The following is a 21,884-nucleotide window of genomic DNA, read 5'->3' as shown; positions in this document are numbered from 1 at the left end:
GGGTTATAAATATATTTTATTTTACATAATAAATAATATTTATATTTGGAACATGTATAAAAAGCAGAAATAAAATGTGTATTAAAAGTAAGTAAATATATATTTATATTTGTTGTAGATAGAGGCTTTCATTTGATAATTGAGTGCACTCTCAACTGAACACAATTACGAGCAGCTATTAATTTGCCTTCGATTGCTTGATTAGCTGGTGAACACATCTGGACACTGCTGCCCAGAGACAAAGAGAGCGAGAGAGGGAGCTGGAGATGCTTTGAACCTGAGCTTAGTTGCTTCGTGCACATACATAAATTATGTTAATGCCATCAAAACAGAAGAGTAACCAGCTATAAAGGCACTAAATGTTTAACTATAAAGGCGAACTGTTTGCTGCACACGGCAAAATGGACTACAGAGTGAGAGTGAGAGGGAGAGTGGGAGGGAGGGAGTGGAGGCAGGAGGCAGAGAGAGAGAGAGAGCAATGTGCCATCAACTTTTGATGGAAATGGCCATGGAGTGTGGTCAACAACAAAGGCGGGCCAATAAATGAGCCAACGGATGACTTTATGTGCACATTAAAAGCGACTAGCACATAAAACTTTCAAAGCAAATTAAGTGTAGCACACTTATGTGCGCCGATCTATCCAGTCCACTTGCCAGCTATCAGCCCACTCGATGCTTGTCTGTGTGAGCTCAGCTCTTAGCGCCAGCTGCTGAGCCTTCAATTTGGCTAGGTTTTTGAAAAGTTTAAGCTTTGCTTCTTATTCTTGTACTCTTAAAGCAACTTTTCGTGGCTGAGAGACTGTTAAAACGAATACGTCATATGGATACATATGTATATGTACATATATATACAAACAATTATGTTAAAAGTTCTCTTCATAGACCTTCTGAAAGTCTCTCATGCTTTGACTAAATGCCTCATTTTTATATTTATTTATATTTTCCACTTTCTCGAAAGCCTATTTTTTTCTTTTACTGTCTCAACATATTTCTCTCTTTCTTTTTCCTTCACTATATATCTCTGTCTCTCTATTCTCTCTCTCTCTATCTATCTCTCTCCCTCTCTCTCTCTTTCTCTCGCTTACTGCCGTCTCTATCTGTTTCATCCTCGGTTTCTCTATCACCTGCTTCTTTCTGTTCCCTCTCTCTCTCTCTTGTATGTCTTGCTCTCCTTTCTCTCCATTATATTTCTCTCATCTTTTACTCTCTTTCTATTTTTTCTTCTCGCTCTTTTGATCTATCTCTATTAATTTATATTGTTATTTGGTTGTATATTTAATTATCTGTTTGCCTATCTATTTTTCTATTAATGTATGTATATATTCTATAAATGTAAGTATATCTACATACATATATCCATATCCATCCAGCCTTTATATGTCTAACTGGACACATATCTAACTACCTGTCTGCCTATTTATCTATCTATCTATCTATCCTTATATATATATCATCTATCTACATATACCTATTCCTGTCTCTGCCTCTCTCTCTCCCTCTCTGTCTGTTCCCAATTCGAAATGTTCAATTTAATTTTGCATTCCACATTACGCTTTGTTAAATCGGGAATCTTCCTTTCCTCTTCCTTTTTGTGCTTGCTTCCATTGTTGGCTCAATTTAAGGCTTGAAATATTTTTGCTTTAATGCATTCAAATGGTTCGTCCCATATCTGCGTTTGGTCTTTGTCTCAGTTTCGTTGGTTTCTTTTTTCTTTCATTTTTCTTGTGCTTATTTTTGGCACAACTTTTTTCGCCAATACCTTCATCAATCATTACTTGTGTCACGCGCTGGGGACTTTGGGTCTGCATCCTCCTCGACTCCGGTTTGGCGGGTCGCGATTGCAGTGCCAGTGGATTAGACGGCGCCCTTTCCGGGTTAACAAATGAATTTCGCGCGATTGCCAGTGGCTGGCTTGGCCCTTCCTCTGCCCCCTGTCAATGGAAGACTTGAAAAGATTTTAACACATCGCACTTGGGGTTGGGGGCTTAAGTGAGTCGAGGTTTAGATTTTGGCGACAAAATCGAATGCTTCCCGACCAAAAAAATAGTCGAAATGCTGCGTAAAAGGGTAAACAATGACTGTTTTTCCACAACCACGTGCTCGACTTTCTGCTACTCCCACATTTTTCTCTTTTTTCTGTGCCGTCGAGCTGTGAAAACGCAGCGAAGCACAAAAATAATAACAAAACCCTAACAGCACAGACAGAGAGGCGGAGAGAGCGAGCGAGAGAGAGTGTGAGCCAAGCCCAACGCGACGAATGAGCAATGTTTTCCTTTGGCTTTTCCCTCTTTTTGATGATGTAATGAGCGTAATAATCAGAAAAACATGCGAAACGTTTCTGATTTAGCTGCCGCCGCTGCTGTTGTTGTCAAGACCAGATTGGATTGCACTTGATTGAAACGTCCAAAAAGCTGACTTCATAAATAACCAACTGACAAGCTGTGCGGGAATTTACAAGGATTTGCTTGCTTCTTTTTTGTTTTGAAATTGAAATTTTAAAGACGTTGCAGGCGAAACTCTAAATTATTTATTTACTTTATATATGTATGTAAAAACTCATTTTAAATCACAAAGCGGCTTATAGCCAGAGCAACATAAGCCTTGAGCACTACATTATATACATACATATATATATATATATATATATATATATATATATATATATATATATATATATATATATATATATATATATATATATATATATATATATATATATATATATATATATATATATATATATATATATATATATATATATAGCATAAATACTTAATGAGGAAGACTGTCATGTAGCGTCCCTTAAATAGATTATTATACATATATACATACTTAAATATGCAGATGTATGTATATACATAATTAATAAAGAGCTCACCTTGATCATCTTTATGCATTAAAGCTACTTTTACTTCAAATAAACTTAGTTAAAAATATATTTATTTGATACAAAATCAGTTGCAGACTTAAGAAAAAATAATTATGCTAGCTCTACTCGAGTGAGTGCCCGACTGAAAATACCCTGAGTCCATGACGATTTGCTATGCCCAACATTTAAGTTTATATGTAAATGCGGCTGGAAGCTAATAATATATACCATTTTATGCTAATATCAAATATGCTACACGCGTACAATATGAGATTCGAATTCCTGTCACCAAATAATATGTTGGGCATCGTAAGTAACAAATCTTCTACTTAAAACAAGTTAAGCTACTCTGGTCGTAGACCGTACTTTGGTAAATGAAAACGCCAAGCCAAAGGCCTAATCTGTATTCTTTGATATAAGACTTTTCGTGGAGGTGTTCAAATTCGGAAATATTTATAATTTGTGTATTCAGTACTGGAACTTAAAAGCCCTCGAAGCTTTATAGTCTTAGCCGTCTTGATAAGCATGTCTATAACGGCTCGAATTTGCTTATAGGGCCAACCACGCCTACCATCAATCGGTTGAGCATTTAAACAAGTAAGAAAGCTCTAGATGCTCGACTAGGAGATAACCTGATCCCAGTCCCTTCTGCGTTTTTTAATATTTTCCGTACTTGCGTAGTTTCCAAAAAAATAACAAATAAAAAACGGTATTACCACACTAAGAATCGAACCCACAATTTTTACGCAACGCGCTCGAACTCTACCAACTTCATAATTAAAAAAAAAAATAAAACAATAAAAAATGTTCCATCGCCACCAGGCTCGAATCCAGGGATTAACTGCTTACGAGCACTGCCTCTACCAACGCAGTCACTGCACTGCACTGCTTACGGCACAATTCAATCGCAATTTCGATTTTTCGAATAGAAAAGAATACTCGCATTTGAATGTATGTGTGCACACGCATAGGAAAAATGCGTGCGCGTGGCGCTGCTGACATGTGCTTTTGCTAATTGGCCAAACGTTTTGTTTAATAAATTCTGTTTTACTTAATGGATTTTAATAACATTTTCAGCATATGCTTTACATATTCTATTGGCTTGGTAGAGTTTCAAACTCCTTCATATATAGGCCCTATTTTCCACTGAACTTACAGGCAGAGTATCTATACTTTATGGGGTCTGCCACGACTCATTCTGCCTGTTACATATACTTGCACACAACCACTATACCTGTGGCTGATTTCAATAAAATCCTACGAACTAGTGCCTCTAGCTCTAGTTATATGAAATACATGCACAAATGCACAATAAGAGCAAAATTTATTTGAAAATGTCCGTATACATAAATCATTAAATTTTTGTTGCTGTTGGTTGGCAACACTTTGCTGTTTTATTTGGCATGGGTCTGAGCCTTCCTCAGCTGAGTGAGAATATTGGACAGTTCGTCACGCTTCTTCTTGGCCCGGGTGTGTGTGCCCAAGCGGCGCTTCAGGAACTTGAGGGCGCGTTTGTCCTTCGAGACCTTCAGCAACTCCATGGTTCGCTTCTCATAGGGAGCATGGCCAACAACCTCGCGAATCAAGTCGCGCGTGAATTTTGTTTGGCGAGTTTGAATGTTCTTCAAACGGGAGCCGCGCAAACCCTTGGCCTTTTTGTCTCCAGTGTACTTAACGTTCTTTAGTTTGGTCGTCTTGTGGCCTCGACGAAGACCAACGCACATCTCATAGCGAATTGCCATTGTTACCTTGCCTTTCAATTGAGATATTCGATTCGATTTCTAAATATGTTTGCAATTTCTTGTTAAACTCGGAAATCATGCAGGCAAGAGGTAACTCTCTAAAGACTGCTTAAATTTTTTAGCTGTGTCACACACACGATAATTATAATGACAATGACGTCGATAACAACATCGATACCATTACTAAATTATCGATACGTTACTCAAAGTTCTTGCAGCCCTGAATTGAGTTGATGAGTTTTTTAATTATGGCAAATGTGAATTCCAAGATAATTAATCAGTTTTATTTGATTAAGATTGTCGCAACTGTTTGCGAGAAATCAGCACAGAGTTGTATCTTCAAAGTTGCAACAAGCATAGATCGCCTACTTAAATCTTCCTTGAAAGCAGACCAAACTGTCAAAGCACTTGAAAAAGGCTACGTCATGCTCAACACATACACATACACACACACACTCTCTGCTACTAGCAATGTTGGTTCCTTTCTTCATCTGCCTTTCTCTGTTTACCTCTCCACCTTTATTCGCTCTATTCGGGCATTATATTCTCTATATAGTATCTTACTAAAAAATAAAACTTACTTAGAATGTTTGCACATCTTTCTCTTTAAGCTTTTCTAAAGTACTTCAACTTCACCAGTTTAATCCAGCAGCATAAATAATTTTTTTCCAATGTACATCCAAAATCTTAGTCAAGTTTTTATCGAGTGCTAGAAAATTGGCAAAGTTAAATTTTATAAAAGCAACAAAGTTCAGACAGTCATAAAAAATTGTTTATAATGTGCAACAGTTTATGGCCTAAACGTAACTAACGATTCGCTCTGGCCACTTGTGGGCCCAGGCGGGCTGCTGAGCACCGATAAATAAGAATAATGTGTGGAAACTGCAAAGAAGAAAAAAATGGCAACAGAGAGTGAGAGAGGGAGAGGGAGTAGGAGAGTAGAAGCTGGGACAGCCTCTTATAATGACCCTGGACGAGCAGTTTATGGTTAAACAGCAGACTTTCAGCTTCACATTCGAGGCTCGCAGCTACAAGAACAGGCGACACGATGTGTTGGCAACTGCCTGCTGGCTTCCAACTACTCCTCTCCAGGACACACAGCGGGATATTCCACGCTGGTTATGCAAAGTAATGCAAAATGGCAACGGCAACTGCAATTGGTATACCCCATTATCCCGACCAGGAGCCCTTTCCTATCATGCGCCCCCATCTTTGCCCGCTTCCACCTAGCCATGTTCATGTCCTTTGACGTTGTTGTCTTTCCAGCTGTGCTGCTTGCTATTATACACACATGTGTGTGTGTGTGTGTGTGTGAGAGTGTGTGTTTGACTGGATGTGTTCGTCTCTGCCATTGAGTTTTTTTCTTTTTATATTGGCTCGGCTTGATAACGCATATTTTTGGCTTATTTTGCAGCTTACTGCTGCGGCAGCAATTTTGTGGGCTACTACTATGCGCCTGTGTGTGTGTGTGTGTGTGTTGATACCCTGTATGGTTGCTGCAAGGAACGTATGGAGAGATGTCACATCTGTGTCTATACGCAGTATTCATATATACATATATAAATATATAAATATATATATATATATATAGATATATATATTAATATACTAAAATTTTTTAAACTAAACATCAAAAGTTTTTCCAGCTGCATTTGTCGGACTTTGGGCATAGTTCTGCAAGTCATGACGTTGTCTGTGCATTTATAAAACATACTTTCAATTAATTTTTGTGTAAGCAATATTTAATTATTTGAAAAAATAATGAATATTTAAATAATGATTAATTTTCTATAAAAACAAGAAAAAACAATTTTCTGTGTAGAAAATAAAAAATTTATTATTTTGTATATAAATTATTTACTCTCATTTATTAGTTGAATAATATACGTTCATATATTATTTTATACACAGCAAATGGTAGAATTTTTTAACCTTTTCAGAAACTGTATATTTTAGTAATTTTTTGGTAGTTACAAAATTTTTTTGAAACATTATCAAATGCTCTATCTAATCCTCTCTCTGTCTCTCTATCTTCTTCCTCTCCATATATTTTAAGAACAGTTTTAAATAATAGACGAGTCAATCTTAACTTGGAGACATTTGTCCTCTTTCACACTTGGCTTGCCCCTGTCTCTCTCTCTTACTCTGCTTCTCATTCTCTCTCTTAATCGGGGATCAGATTCGGATACAGCTGATAAAGCGTTCGTTAAGTAGTCTAATTTTTTTCATTAATAAACTGCGCTCAGAGATCACTCTAAATTCATCCTTGGCATTCGCTTTGCATTTCCAAAAGTTTTACTACAGATGTGAAATATTCTATGCCTAATCTTTACACAGGGTATCTGACAGTCAGTATGCCTCTTCTCACATTGTTCTGTGTGAGTTCATTTCATTTTTTTCGGCAGCTGCGGTTTGCCTTGCTCTGCGCTGCTCTGCTCGACTGACGGTGCCAGCCGCCTGCCGATAATCACGCCGTTGCCCATCAACCGGAAACGGGCGCGCCGCCATCTTGTTTCTGCGCCACTGTATGAGTGTAACTGATTGTGTCTGTGTGTGCGCCTCCATGTGTCGGGTATGGAAAATATGCGTGCGACTGCCATAAAGTGGCAGCTCTGTCGAAATTGCAGTCGCTGCGGTCCAAGTGCTCGGCTTGCCAATCTGCGACCCGGCTGCATGCCAAAGTGCACGACGTATATTGGATTTGCCAATCATAAACTGAAGCCAACTGCATAATCTATGCACTTCACATGCAGAAACAGCTACACACAGCCAGCCACCCACACATACACACACACGCACACAATTGAAACGCCAATGGAATATATTAAAGTTCTTTTGGCTTAAATGCAAAGTGGCGTTGCATGAAATTGAAAAGAGAAAATTTTCTAGCCTCGAATATGCAGGACGGCAGAAATTAGCTTGGCTACTAAAGCATGGCCAGGACAACAGCTGTGACGGCAATCGGGCGGGGCAACTAGAAGAAGAAGCCCATGTGGCAGATGTCTACGAATTGTGTATTTCAAACCTAAAGCCCAAAATGCAAAGGGCAATAAAATCGAATTGATTCCAGGAAATGTTGAATATATTCATTATTTATTGACTGAACGAGCTCATAAATTATAGATTGACAATGCACTTACTACTTTGCATACCTCAATGAAATTGGGTATCTCATGCAAATGTTATATGTTGCTCATGTTCAAGGAGATGTTGTTGCTTCGGCATGATTGACTGACTACTCGACTTTGTTGTAGATATCTTGCTTGCTATCTATCTGTCTGGCTCTGTGTTAAGAAAAATTAATCATGAAAATGAAATTTTTTTTGGTTTTTATTATGACTTTCAGCTTGTTATCTTTAAGATCTAGCTTCAGATATACCTTTTTTATGATCTCCTTGACTACTCTCTCTCTCTTTGTCGAACACTTACTCAAAGCTGGTTAAAGCAATTAGCAAGTTAGTTGAGTTAAAAAAAGAAGTTACTGAGTTTTTTTGTTTACTTTTGCTTTTGTTTATCTTTGTCTCTCTATCTCTCAATCACATTCTCTATCTCTCTCTCTGTCTCTCTCTCTGTCTTATATCTGATTATGAAAATAGAGTTATTGTTTATTATGTATTTTATTATGTATTTTATTATTTCTTTATCAAATGGTTTCTCTCTTTATGTATCTATCGTTCTTTCTGTCCCGATATGAATTTCCAATCCTTGCATATTCCTTTTCAATTTTTTCAAAATTATCAATTTTTTAATTGCATAACTAATATTATATTAATTATATATTATATATACAAAAATCGTTAACGTTCTTCTCGTGAAACTTACCTCGTTTCTTTCTCTCAAATACATTTGCAGTTGTTGATCTGCCTTTTCCAAGAGTGGGTTGTCTCTATATCTGTCTCTCTCCAGTTTCTTTTCAGTTTTCCTTACTCTTTTTTTAGCCATTGTATTGTCTTCACCTATCCCAGAAATAAAACATATTTAGCATGTTGGCAAAAGAGTTTTCTTAGTGGATCTGTTCAAGGTAGAACGACATCTCTCTTTATCTCAAGTTCTCTGTCTTTGTCTTCCTCTCTCTCTCTCTCGGTCTTTCTGTCTCTTTTCTAAAAGGAAAACTATTTTTAATATATGCATTTATACAACAAAACTGTTGACATTTATAGCCAGCCATATAGCCATATAGCCGCAACTTTATGCTTGAGCACATAATCATAAGTTCGTACTTATCCTTTCCTGAATGCCATATCCCGAATTCAAATTCAAATGCGAATCGTCTTAGCCAAAGTTTTTTTGTCAGCTTTTCTGCCTTTTTTTTTGGTTGCCGCATTGCATGTGGTGCGTGGTTGTGTGGTGCGCTGTGGCTTAAAACAACCGCCAATAATAACAATAACTATTTTTTAGATCTGCTTAACAGCCAATGTAGTTAAAAACCAAATGTTTTTCTCAATTGCCAAAGCTCCTTGTTGCTTTTGTTGCGCTGTGTGTGTGTGTGCCAAAGTGTGCGTGTGTTGGTGTGTGTGTGTGTGTTAGTGTTTTTGTTGCAAATGGGCCGCAGAGACAGCAGCGACGACGCTTGCCAAAAACAATTCCCACTGAATTTTTACAGTCGAAATAATTTTTAATTTACATAAATGGCGGCCTGCTCTATGTGTGTGTGTGTGTGTGTATGTGTGTGCTGGTGTGTGCTCGTGCAAGCCAGCCGGAAGCCGCTTTGAAGCGTTGCTGACTGTCTGCGTCTTGGCTTGGAGTGGCGCCTCCCTTTCCACTTTTCGTTAGCTTTGTCGCATTTGCGACGCATAATTTTCGGGCTTTGCATTGTTCGACGTTGCAATAGTCAGCAGAAAACAGCAGCGAGGGCTGTCACGACTAGCAGATACCCATTAGCGAGCACATATAGACATGCGGGAGTATGCTCCAGATAGGTAGCCATGATTCTCTGATATTTGAGTTTACATTTCTTAGGGAGGTCATGACTACAAGATACCCATTAGTTAGCATACATGACTCAGTTTAGTTTCACATTTCGATTGAGTGCCATTAACTATAATGACCAGCACGACTCGCACATACCCATTATATATTTTTCTTATATTCAACATAGTTGTCTGCCTCTCACTTTCCCTTTGATGCTTCCCCTTTTCTACAGGGTATCTCGCAGAAAATAAAGAAAGAAATATTAATACAAAAAAAGCGCCTACAAAAGGCAGGCAGTTCCATGACCGGATGTATTTCCCGTTTTGGTTGTCTTTGTCGCATGTCAAACGGTTGGACATTTATCGATTTCTCTTAGCCAGCCGAAATTATCGTCATCATCGCTCATACGCCGCGTTGTGCCGTGTCCTTTGCCATGGAAATTGTATGAAAATTGTCACTTAAATTCCTGACGAAATTGTTGCTGTCGCTTCCTTCTACTTTTGCAATTCCACTTCTCCTTATTCTTGTCCATGGCCATGGCATTGTTGTTGTCGTCATGATAAATGACCAGCAAACATTCTCGTTTTGTGTCTGTCGCTTGATGCCATGCATAACATTTACACTAACTGCCTGCCTGCTGCCTGCTGACTACTTGTCTGCCCAGCTCGCATCGCTTAATCCGCAAAATATACATAAATACGTACAATTTTTCTACAAGCTTGTAACTTTGTGCATTTATTTTGCGTCTGAACAACTTCTGCCCGACTCTGGAATTAATCATGCCACAATTATGCCGAGCACATAGTCCCCTGCACAACTTGTGAGCAATTTACGAGCTGTTGCAGCGTCTGCTTCAGCTTCAGCTTCAGCTTCAGCTTTAGCTCTCAGCTGCAGTTTAAAGTTCCATTTAAGACTTTGAAGTTACGGTTACAAGTCGATCTTGAAATGGATTTCAAATATATATTATTATAAATAATGATTGATTTACTTTGTTTAAAATAAGTCTCGTTAAGAAGATTGATTGACTCATAAACTAATTGAAATATCACTGAGAAAGTTCAGCTTGTATATGACTAATACTTTCCTAAATATTATATATATAGTATTTCATTCTAATTGACTAATGATTGACTGACTTAGAGATTCTCCAACTAATTGATTCACTGATTGACTGATACAATAATAGATTCTTCTATTTGTTAACTGATTGATTGATCAACTTGCTGATTGGTAAATTTATTGAGCAACTAACTGAGGAGCTTACCAAATAAGTTTGGCTGACTAATGCACGCACCGGGTGACTGATTGACTGATTCAGCGACAGACTGATTGGTTGACTGACTGATTAACTGAATAAATCAGTCATTATCAACAAACTAATTCTCGACAAACTAATACTCAGTCAAACTAACTGATTGGCTGACTGATTGATGTACTAAATGTAATGACTGATGCTACGAAATGGAGTTTCCAAGCAGAAGGAAATGTATAGAGAATAGCCACCAGCAAAACATCAAAAACAAACAAATATAAAATATAAAAAATAAAATAAAAATATGCAAATACATCGAGAAAGTATATATTTGAAACATTCAGGGAACTGGTACTTGAAGGATATTTGGGAGATGGTCAAAGCCGTGCTTTGTGCACTTGTAGTTGGCTATTAAACTGGCGAAATCGGCGGCGATGCGATGAGTGCGTTCTCTCACATAGACCGCATAGATAAAGCCGGAAACAAAGGCTTCCGTTGCGCCCAGACTGTCGACGAACCGTTTCGGCTTATAGGAGGTCGTGCGATAGTAGTTGCTATCATAATCCATAAAGCTGAAATTTTGCATATTCCAGAGGAACATAAAAAAGGGACGCTGCAGATTGATCCCAAATCGCATGTTCAACATATCGTCGATGTTCTCGCAGGACGCTCTCGCCGACTTCCAACCCATTTCCTTAGCCAGCGACCTGTAGAAAAAGACGTACTGACAGTAATCGACCAGGGGCCAATTTTTAGTCAACTCCGTGTCAAAGTCCATTGAGATGACAATTTTATCACTATGCGTTTGGTTGTAGGCGTCGACAACTTTCATCATTTCAATGGTTATATCTGCTCTGCAGCCACGAAAGTGTATCCAACCATATGTGCTCAGATCAAGCTTCTGAAAATCCTCCAAAGTGGGATAGGGAAACGATTTCTTGCAATTGAGAACTTGGCTAACGTGTGTCTTCCGGTTGACGATCACTGATGACAATGGTGGCGGCTCGTTGCATTTGGGACAGTTATCCCACTTGATGCCGCGCATATGCATATCGTTCTGTATAAAGCTGATCATGGGGGATGCGCTCAGTACTCCAAAGAATTCGACATCGGCGCCAAAGTTTCGAAGGACAGTGCAATTATTGCCAGCATTGCCTCCACGCTGCCAATTGCCCATGGTGCTAGTTTGTACCTCATTCGGTTTGGGAAACCGCTTAACAATCGATATGCAATCGATATTCAAGTAGCCCACGCACAAAATTGTCTTCTTGCCCATGGCCATACTGAGCACTGCTCTTGAATCCTCCATCTTGCAATGCCAATAAGAAACGATATTCTGTGAATATATTTAATAGCACTAATAATTTTGTCAGAATAAATAAAACAAGTTGAAATGACAAGCTGCCATATTTATGTAAATGCTGTGTTTTATTATGAGCTCATTGATCATCATTGGTTGCATGGGAATGCCCTACATGTGCTTATCCATGGGGTAATAGTCTCCACTGGGGACATTCACAAAGGAACTTTGTTACGAAATACATGAAATTCGACGAATGTATAATATATATAAATATATAAATACTCTGTAGGCAGCTGGAATATAGGATAAGTTCACTAAGAAGATTCCTAAATTAGTATCGAAGTCGGGAGGGAAATGCATTTAAGATTAACTTTATCCACTGCCTTCCCAAGATACGCTCAGGGACAGTGCGCTCAGAATGCTCTTATTGATAATAGCTATTGTTAAGTAGGCTTACATAATTTTGCAGGCATTCAACACTTTCAAAAAATCTGCGCAAGATGCGCTTAATTTTTACTTGCAACGCCCCAATATTTTGTTTATTTATATCCATGATCGAATAACAAGTGAATTGCAGACTAAAACAACACTGAACACTCTGGTTACACTCTACAAACTGCCACAGTCCTCAATTACCACTTTCTTTGTTGTGGAGCCAGAATTGGAGCCCATCGACTCAACCTTACGAATGACGTCCATGCCCTCGACAACTTTACCGAAGACAACATGTTTGTTGTCCAGCCAGGTGGTTTTCTCGGTACAAATGAAGAACTGGGAGCCATTTGTGTTGGGTCCTGCATTGGCCATTGACAAGGTGCCTGGACCAGAGTGTTTCAGCTCAAAGTTTTCATCAGGGAACTTGTGGCCATAGATGGAGCGTCCTCCAGTGCCATTCTGATTGGTAAAGTCTCCACCTTGACACATAAAATTTGGTATAACACGATGAAACGGAGAGCCCTTATACCCGTAGCCCTTCTCCCCGGTGCACAAAGCTCGAAAGTTTTCAGCTGTTTTTGGAACTACATCCGAGCGTAGCTCCATGACGATGCGACCAAGCTTCTCCCCGCCGGCATTAATGTCGAAGAAAACTCGCGGTAGCGACATTTTGGCTTGGTTGCAAAAGGAGCGAAACAAAGCCAGCTCTTAAGTAGGTTAAAAATAAAATATATAAATGCTATTATAGATACAAGTGAAATATTCTTTTTACCGATTTCTAAGCTATAACAAATAAATATGAAATACTTTCAGATCCGTTCTGTTCTATAGCCTGAGCAGGAATACTGAGTCGACAAAACAACTCAATCTGTAGTGAAATAGACAAGTGTCAAGGCCCACTAGAAACTATGAAACAGTAGTTTTCTCCAATACATATGCCACCTATCAAAAGTCATTTGGTCAATAGAGCCGATATATTCGATATCAAATAAGGAAAGTTAGAAGTCAAAGAGATTGTTGAATGTTAATTTGTTGATACCCTGATTCCATTGAAAATGGGAAATCAGGTCTCAGCTTCTATAAGAGCTAGAGACTTGAAATATTTTTGTGAGTCCGTGTATAGCACGTACATATCGAGTTTGCTTCAAATATTTGATAACTATTCGCATTTAATTGTTATCGAATAAAAACATGATTGAAATGCAGTTAATAAATTATATCTCGGACGTCTTGAGAGCAAGAGCCTCCAAATTTTGTATTTAGTTTTATGTATATTTAATGCAATTTTGATTTTTCCCCAAATTCTTAAAATTTGAGTTCAGTTGGAAATAGGGCCATAATGTGAGGGCGTTTGCATCTCAACCAAGCCAATAGGATATGCAGATCACACATACATTCAAATGCGTATATTTTTCTATTCGAAGAATCGAAATTGCGATTGAATTGTGCTGAATTATTAGTTGCTACTCAACTTCAAACTTGCAACTCCTCTTGCAAGATGTGAAGTGGCAAGCAAGTGGTAAGCAGCTAGTCGCAGGGTTCGAGACCGGTGGAGATGGAATATTTTTTATGGTTTTATTTTTTTTAAATTATGAAGTGGCGGTGTTGGTAGAGTTGGTACGCGTTGCGTAAAAATAGTGGGTTGGAATCCTGGTGTCGTACTGTCAATTTTTATTTTTTTTTTGAATACTCGATACAAACTACGGAAAATATTAAAAAACTCAGATAGAACTGGGATCTCCTAGTCAGGCACTCCGACTAAAGTTTCTTACTTGTTATATTATACTCCTATTACTAACGATTTCAGTTGTTCTTAGAATTGCAATGCTCGAATACATTAATTTTTCAGTTGTCAATGTCTCAGCTACTTTGCTTAAAAGCTCGTTTGCATAACCCTTAAATGAAGAAGCTGAAATATTGACAGCTGTAAAACAAACAAACGGAACGCTTTGCAATCCATATTTAAGGTATGGGCTCCAAAGTATTTCCATTATCTTCATTTATTTTGAAGCTTGTTATTGCGGGCAAGTGAAATCGTCAGATTCATCTCCTTCTGAGTATAGTTCCGAGCTCTTATCGTCATTACTTATGGTCACAGGATAGTGCTGAAACTGGGCTATATGATTGTAGCCACTTCTAGTTGTCTTAAAAACCGCCACGCGGTTGCCAAAAGTTACGGCTGCAGCCAAAGGCATTTGTCGCAAATACAACGCATAGATGACGCCTGCTGTAAAGCATTCTCCGACTCCATAAGTATCGATAGGCTTTCTGCCTGCAGGAAGTGGCAGATCAAAGTATTGGCCGTGAGCATCCAGGCAGCCAGCACCGTATGGACCCCAGGAGCAAATAATGGACGGTCTGCGCATTAGAATCGAGCGTGGCAGAGGCAGAGTCTTATCCAATTCTATGCATGTCTCTCTCACTGACTGCCAGCCCAGATCCAGTGCCAGTTGCCTTGAAAATATCAAATAGTGGCACATATCAAAGAGATCCTTGTTCTCATTGAAGCACCCGTCCACCTTCAGTGATATTTTGATGTGATCTGTGCGGCCACTGTTGTAGTTATGTATGGCCCGCATCATAGGAATAATGTCCAGCTTATTGCGTGCCTCGAAGTGCACCCAGCCATAACGGTTTAGATCAAGCTTTTTGAACTCCTCTATGCCGATGTATGGAAATTTTCTGCTGCATTCTAAAATTGAACGGCAGCCAGTCTTACGATCTATCACAACTGTAGTAAAAGCTGGATTTTTATCAGTTCTGGGGCAATTGCTCAAGTCAATGTTGATGCGCTCCATCTCCTGCAGAATCTCTCGCAGCATGCTGGATCGACTCAGCACGCCGAGGAACTCTACCTGAGCGCCCAGCAAACGCAGCACGTAGCTCACATTGCTTGCGTGGCCTCCGCGCTGCCAACGAGCATCCACGGATAAATGATCTCGTTTATCCGCGGGCATTGAATTACATTGTTCTACGATGTCTACGGACATGCTGCCAACGCATAACATCGGCTTGGTTATGCTGAGCCCGTAATCCGTATACATAGTTTTCAATAAGGAAGAAATCGGTTCTTATTTTAAAATATATTTTTTGACATATATTTAACAAAATATTAATATAATATGTGTTGTCAGGGAGTAAACTTAAGTAAGCTTATGGCGCTCTTCACTATCTAGTATTAAAACATATTTATTAACTATAGCGAAAAGTTTCATTCATGAATTTATTTGATTTATCTTAATATCGGTATCCCACATTATGCTCCGATTACTAACTGATATTCCTGCTCGTGTATATTTCCTTATAATATAGTTATTCCGTAGGAATGCAAGAGGTCCACTTTGAAGGCGAATGCAGGATAACTCCTTTTTCTACGAGGAAAAGCAGACCAAGAAAGTGAAGTTTTTTAGTCCGACATATCAGTCAAAGTGACGATTGTTTTTACCCACACCAACTACAAACAAGTAAGAAAGCTCTAGTCGGTATGCCCGACTAGGAGATACCCTGATCCCAGTCCTATCTGCGTTTATTAATATTTTCCGTAGTTTGTATCAAGCATTCAAAAAGATAAGAAAAAAAATAAAAAACGACATTACGAGACCAGGATTCGAAACAGGATTGTTTGCGCAACGTGCACCAACTCTACCAACACCGCCTTCACTTCATAATTTAAAAAAAAGTAAAACAATACAACATATTTCGACTCCACCGCAGCCACTGCACTGCTTACTCGAGCAGTTGCGAATGTGAAGTTGAGTAGCAGCTAATAATTCAGTACAATTCAATCGCAATTTCGATTCTTCGAATAGAAAAATATACGCATTTGAATGTATGTGTGATCTACATATCCTATTGGCTTGGTTGAGATGCAAACGCCCTCACATTATGGCCCTTTTTCAAGCTGAACTCAAATTTTAAGAATTTGAGGAAAAATCAAAATTGCATCAAATATACATAAAACTAAATACAACATTTGGAGGCTCTTGCTCTCAAGACGTCCGAGATATAATTTATTAACTGCATTTCAATCATGTTTTTATTCGATAGCAATTAAATGCGAATAGTTATCAAATATTTGAAACGAACTTGACCTGCGCGTGCTCCGTCCGTCCACCCCTCCGTCAATACGTCCGCCCATCCATCCGTCCGTCCCTCTGTCCGTCCGTACATCAGTCCGTCCGTATGTTCTTTCGTACGTCAATCCGTCTGTCCAACCATCCGCCTGTCCATGTGATTGGGTATCCGTTCAGCTGTTAGTCTGCCCGCCCTTCCACCCGTCCGTCCGCCGGTCCGCATATTCGTCCCCCGTCTGTCCGTTCGTCCGCCGCCTTATTTTTCTTAAGTCGAGTTTCTGTCCGTCCGTCAGCCGTATGTCCGTTCGTCCGCCACCTTTCTGTCCGTCCGTCCGTTCGTCCATTTGTCCAACTATTTGTCCATCTGTCTTTCCATCAACTTCCATTCTGTCCGTCCGTCTGTCCATCGTTCTGACCGTCAGCTTATCCGTTCGTTTGTCCGTCCGTCTGTCCATCAGTTCGTAAAATATTTGTTCCCGTACCATGCGCAGTTCGAGCTTATCTTTTTTTTTGATAACTCATCATTCATTTTATTTATTCATTTATAAATACACCTTCATGGATTTTAGTTAGTTAAGATCACACTTAATTTGGTGCTTTAAACCAATTTTATCTCGGTTATTTGTCAAAATTATGTCAAATTTTAATTAAAATCTTAACTTTAAAAATTTTACTTATTTTCTTGACAATGGATACAGACTGCGTTCTCAGCATAACCAAGCCCATGTTATGCGTTGGCAGCATGTCCGTAGACATCGTAGAACAATGTAATTCAATGCCCGCGGATAAACGAGATCATTTATCCGTGGATGCTCGTTGGCAGCGCGGAGGCCACGCAAGCAATGTGAGCTACGTGCTGCGTTTGCTGGGCGCTCAGGTAGAGTTCCTCGGCGTGCTGAGTCGATCCAGCATGCTGCGAGAGATTCTGCAGGAGATGGAGCGCATCAACATTGACTTGAGCAATTGCCCCAGAACTGATAAAAATCCAGCTTTTACTACAGTTGTGATAGATCGTAAGACTGGCTGCCGTTCAATTTTAGAATGCAGCAGAAAATTTCCATACATCGGCATAGAGGAGTTCAAAAAGCTTGATCTAAACCGTTATGGCTGGGTGCACTTCGAGGCACGCAATAAGCTGGACATTATTCCTATGATGCGGGCCATACATAACTACAACAGTGGACGCACAGACCGCATCAAAATATCATTGAAGGTGGATGGTTGCTTCAATGAGAACAAGGATCTCTTTGATATGTGCCACTATTTGATATTTTCAAGGCAACTGGCACTGGATCTGGGCTGGCAGTCAGTGAGAGAGACATGCATAGAATTGGATAAGACTCTGCCTCTGCCACGCTCGATTCTAATGCGCAGACCGTCCATTATTTGCTCCTGGGGTCCATACGGTGCTGGCTGCCTGGATGCTCACGGCCAATACTTTGATCTGCCACTTCCTGCAGGCAGAAAGCCCATCGATACTTATGGAGTCGGAGAATGCTTTACAGCAGGCGTCATCTATGCGTTGTATTTGCGACAAATGCCTTTGGCTGCAGCCGTAACTTTTGGCAACCGCGTGGCGGTTTTTAAGACAACTAGAAGTGGCTACAATCATATAGCCCAGTTTCAGCACTATCCTGTGACTGTATCGAATGACGATAAAAATTCTGACCATTACTCAGAGGACGACGAGTCCGAACAATTCATTTGCAAAAAGCACATGAATCGCCAAATTCAACCAAGCAATGGCATATTATCTACCCAATTATTGCAAAGGTTCGAAATGGCTAAAGATGAAGACATCGTGAGCTTAAAAAGTGCACTCTCTAAGAACTTGAGAGAGCAACAATCGTCTGTCGCCTTCGACCCTGCATACAATGTCACACAGAGTATGTCCAAGGTCCCACGTATAAGAAATTCATCCGTGCGATCCAAGAGAATGAGGAGTATTGTATCAATTTCGCCAATAAAATAAATCAAAAAAATAGCTAAGTGGGAGATAAAACAGTTTCAGTCTGTATAATAAATATATTATATAAATATATGTCTCGCTTTACAAGTCGCCACAGTCCTCGATAATGATTTTCTTAGATGTTTTGCCTGAGTTAGAGCCCATCGATTCTATCTTTCGTATTACTTCCATGCCCTCAATTACCTTGCCGAAGACGACGTGCTTATTGTCCAGCCACGAGGTCTTGCCCATGCATATAAAGAACTGGGAGCCATTTGTGTTGGGTCCTGCATTGGCCATTGACAAGGTGCCTGGACCGGAGTGTTTCAGCTCAAAGTTTTCATCAGGGAACTTGTGACCATAGATGGAGCGTCCTCCAGTGCCATTCTGATTGGTAAAGTCTCCGCCTTGACACATAAAATTTGGTATAACACGATGAAACGGGCAGCCCTTATAGCCGTAGCCCTTCTCCCCGGTGCACAAAGCTCGAAAGTTTTCAGCCGTCTTTGGAACTACATCCGTACGCAGTTCCATTGCAATGCGACCTAGCTTCTCTCCATCAGCGGTTACGTCGAAGAAGACACGAGGATAGGACATTCTTGACAAGCTGGAAAATCTTTGATAGTTAAGCCAAAACTCGAATGAAAAAATATAAAAAGCCTACACAATTCTTAAAAACCCTTAATAACAAAATTTATATTTCTTATTGTTTACGGAATATAACATGCTGACTCTTGGCATCAGGTTACCAAAACTCCAATGGAAAGTATTATTAAGTTTTATTCAGTATATACACTTTCTCACATTTAGGGAAAAGGTAGAAGGTACCCAAATTCAAACATACACCGAATCAATGTAGTCTTGCCACAGACCTACACACTTAATGTGAAGTTTCCAGATTATACGTAGTTCTAAGACTAAAATTAATTATCGATTTTAATCGACAATGAGGAAATAAGCTTGCTTATCGAAATATACAAATATGCCGAAATATATGTTTAATATATCAATTCTGTAGCTACTGTGGCTTACGAGATTACTGCGTTTACACGGACGGGCAGGCATGGCTATTTCACCTAAAATCGTCATCCTGTTTAATAATGTATATATTTTGTGGAGTCTGCCAAGCCGTGCTCTGCCCCTTACATACTTTTTCCAAGACCATTACACTCTCCATTTCCATTTGCCATGTCTTCAAGGGTATGGAAAAGTTTCTTCTGCTTATCGACTCAATACCTTTTGGCAGTCTTCCTTAAATTCAATAAATAAATTTCTAATTGAATTTTATTTGACTTTCTTTGACAGCATTTTAAAGAGCTTAAGAAAAATAATAAATAATGCGTAATGAAAATTTCGTCCCTTGTGACGACGCTCAAAGGTCAAAGCCATAAATTGGTGTAAAAAGTCGCAAAAATGGCAAATGGAAAATGGAAAATGGAAAATTGTTGTCTCGGCTTGCGATGCTGAGCGAAAAAAATGTCACATAACCTTAAACCGTTTAAACCGGCCATTCATTACGTATGCGCCACGTTGGCCAGCGATAATAATTACCTTGCCGTCCAGCCCCAACTGCTGTCATGGTAATAAATTATCAGCTATATATGTATGTTATACACATATATATATATATATATATATATATATATATATATATATATATATATATATATATATATATATATATATATATATATATATATATATATATATATATATATATATATATATATATATATATATATATATATATATATATATTGCAGATGGCTGCATCACCATTTTATAGTCGTGTTGAAAAGGGTTAACATTTGGACCATTTCTTTTTTCAATGCCTTTTTTCGTGGGCTTTTGGGCTATTTGAATTATGGCTAGATTATTTAAATAAATTGCAATATCAGCGTAGAGATTTTGGACACGCAATTGCTGCAGGCCAACTGATGTAGCTCGCCTCAGCTTTAGCTAGTGAACAGATTAAGGACTTAATGTCCTTGCAGTCACAAAAGTATGTAAAATAGTATCTACACAAAGCTTCCCGAAAGTAAATAATAAAGAGCTTTATATTTATACATATATATATATATATATATATGTACATATACATGAATACACTCAACCAAGAGAATGCGGAGATATTCGATTCGATGGTCTGATAGAGCGTAGGGAATATATGCCTCACTGCACACCAACTAACTATATATACAGTGAGATCAAACTCCGAAAACTGGGTAATAATAATTAATAATTAATAATAGGTTCATATTCTATGATCTATGATTTATGATCTATAATCTTTTGGCCTGAGACAGCAGTTCATAAGTTCCATTGGATAAAATAATATAAAATATCTTTTGTATCCAAGTTATAGAAAAAAAAATTATTTAAGCTTGGAAATCCCTGACAGTGAACTCAAATCTTAAACGAAATATAAATATATACATTATAAAGCTTGTACTCTTATATATACTTATATTGGCGCATAAATAAAATGAAATATTTGACGGACAGATTAAGAAGCACGCTTCATTTATTTGCATTCTCCATGAATGGCTCACATAATTTTCTATATTGAGAGGAAGGGGGCGTGGGAGGAGCTGGGCCAAGTGGACAATGCAGACCCCAAATGAAGGACATTCCTTATCATCTTATTTGCATTTGGCTGGCTGTGAAAAAATTTCAAATGCCTAAACGCCCTAAATGTGCAGAATTTTGATTTATGTAAGTGCCACATGCCCCCAACTGCCAACTTCCAGCTCCCAGCCCCTAGCTCCCAGCCCCCATACGCCTGCCGCATGCCTCCAGCCACACGCCACCTCACCCTCAAGTGTCCGCAATTAATTTTTATTTTCAACGCAGTTCATTTTAGTGGCAGCTCCAGGGGGTGGTTCCCGTCACGCTGCTGCCGGAGACAAGTGTGCCACAATAAACACACCTCCAAGCAAAAGCTTAAGATGAAAAGCAAGTTAGGCCTAAAGCGTGAGCGACTGTGGTATACCCTGCTTCAATGTAGACTGCCAGGCTGTTATAAAAGTAAAGGAATTTTCTTGTATGCATTATATATTCTTGATCAATATCTACAGATAATTTTGTGATTATTCTAACAATATTTAAAAACTGTAAATAACTTCTTCATAGAAATTACCATGGCTCAGACTTATATTATTTTATCATATTATTAGACTTATCAATTTTTAAAATATTTTTGATGCTGATCAAATTCTGTCTCTAACATCAGTAATATATGAATAAGACGTAAACAGTATTAGTAAAAATATGAGATTCTGCTATTTTATTCTATTTTATATATCTTTACTTAAAACTGTAAAATTTGTATAACATTTTTACTATTCAATT

General features: G+C 38.7%; 6 protein-coding genes across 6 annotated transcripts; 1 reads left to right on the top strand and 5 right to left on the bottom strand.

Annotated features, from left to right (window-relative positions):
- Positions 1 to 4,210: 4,210 nt before the first annotated feature.
- Positions 4,211 to 4,752, bottom strand: LOC111593125 (60S ribosomal protein L36-like). The gene has a single exon (XM_023305726.2). It carries the CDS (start codon positions 4,609 to 4,611, stop codon positions 4,264 to 4,266), a length of 348 nt encoding a protein of 115 aa, XP_023161494.2. The 5' UTR covers positions 4,612 to 4,752; the 3' UTR covers positions 4,211 to 4,263.
- Positions 4,753 to 11,097: 6,345 nt separating this feature from the next.
- Positions 11,098 to 12,181, bottom strand: LOC111593120 (ketohexokinase-like). Its single transcript, XM_023305721.2, has one exon. It carries the CDS (start codon positions 12,081 to 12,083, stop codon positions 11,115 to 11,117), a length of 969 nt encoding a protein of 322 aa, XP_023161489.1. The 5' UTR covers positions 12,084 to 12,181; the 3' UTR covers positions 11,098 to 11,114.
- A 345-nt stretch (positions 12,182 to 12,526) lies between these two features.
- Positions 12,527 to 13,382, bottom strand: LOC111593114 (peptidyl-prolyl cis-trans isomerase-like). The gene is made up of 2 exons (XM_023305714.2): positions 13,285 to 13,382; positions 12,527 to 13,219 (listed from the first exon to the last, which is right to left on the bottom strand). The coding sequence occupies exon 2, from the start codon at positions 13,179 to 13,181 to the stop codon at positions 12,687 to 12,689; it is 495 nt and encodes a 164-aa protein (XP_023161482.1). The 5' UTR covers positions 13,182 to 13,219; positions 13,285 to 13,382; the 3' UTR covers positions 12,527 to 12,686.
- A 1,145-nt stretch (positions 13,383 to 14,527) lies between these two features.
- Positions 14,528 to 15,556, bottom strand: LOC111593132 (ketohexokinase-like). The gene has a single exon (XM_023305733.2). The coding sequence runs from the start codon at positions 15,554 to 15,556 to the stop codon at positions 14,528 to 14,530; it is 1,029 nt and encodes a 342-aa protein (XP_023161501.2).
- Positions 15,557 to 17,183: 1,627 nt separating this feature from the next.
- LOC111593110 (ketohexokinase-like) lies at positions 17,184 to 18,622 on the top strand. Its single transcript, XM_023305710.2, has one exon. It carries the CDS (start codon positions 17,274 to 17,276, stop codon positions 18,555 to 18,557), a length of 1,284 nt encoding a protein of 427 aa, XP_023161478.2. The 5' UTR covers positions 17,184 to 17,273; the 3' UTR covers positions 18,558 to 18,622.
- On the bottom strand, positions 18,574 to 19,208 carry LOC111593111 (peptidyl-prolyl cis-trans isomerase-like). The gene has a single exon (XM_023305711.2). The coding sequence runs from the start codon at positions 19,128 to 19,130 to the stop codon at positions 18,636 to 18,638; it is 495 nt and encodes a 164-aa protein (XP_023161479.1). The 5' UTR covers positions 19,131 to 19,208; the 3' UTR covers positions 18,574 to 18,635.
- Between the last annotated feature and the right edge of the window lie 2,676 nt (positions 19,209 to 21,884).

This window comes from Drosophila hydei, unplaced genomic scaffold (assembly GCF_003285905.1).
Source record: "Drosophila hydei strain 15085-1641.00,03,60 unplaced genomic scaffold, DhydRS2 tig00000001-arrow-pilon, whole genome shotgun sequence".
Classification (NCBI taxonomy): Eukaryota; Metazoa; Arthropoda; class Insecta; order Diptera; family Drosophilidae; genus Drosophila; species Drosophila hydei.
The sequence above is the reverse complement of the archived record's forward strand: the minus strand, read 5'-3'. Positions and strand labels throughout refer to the sequence as shown.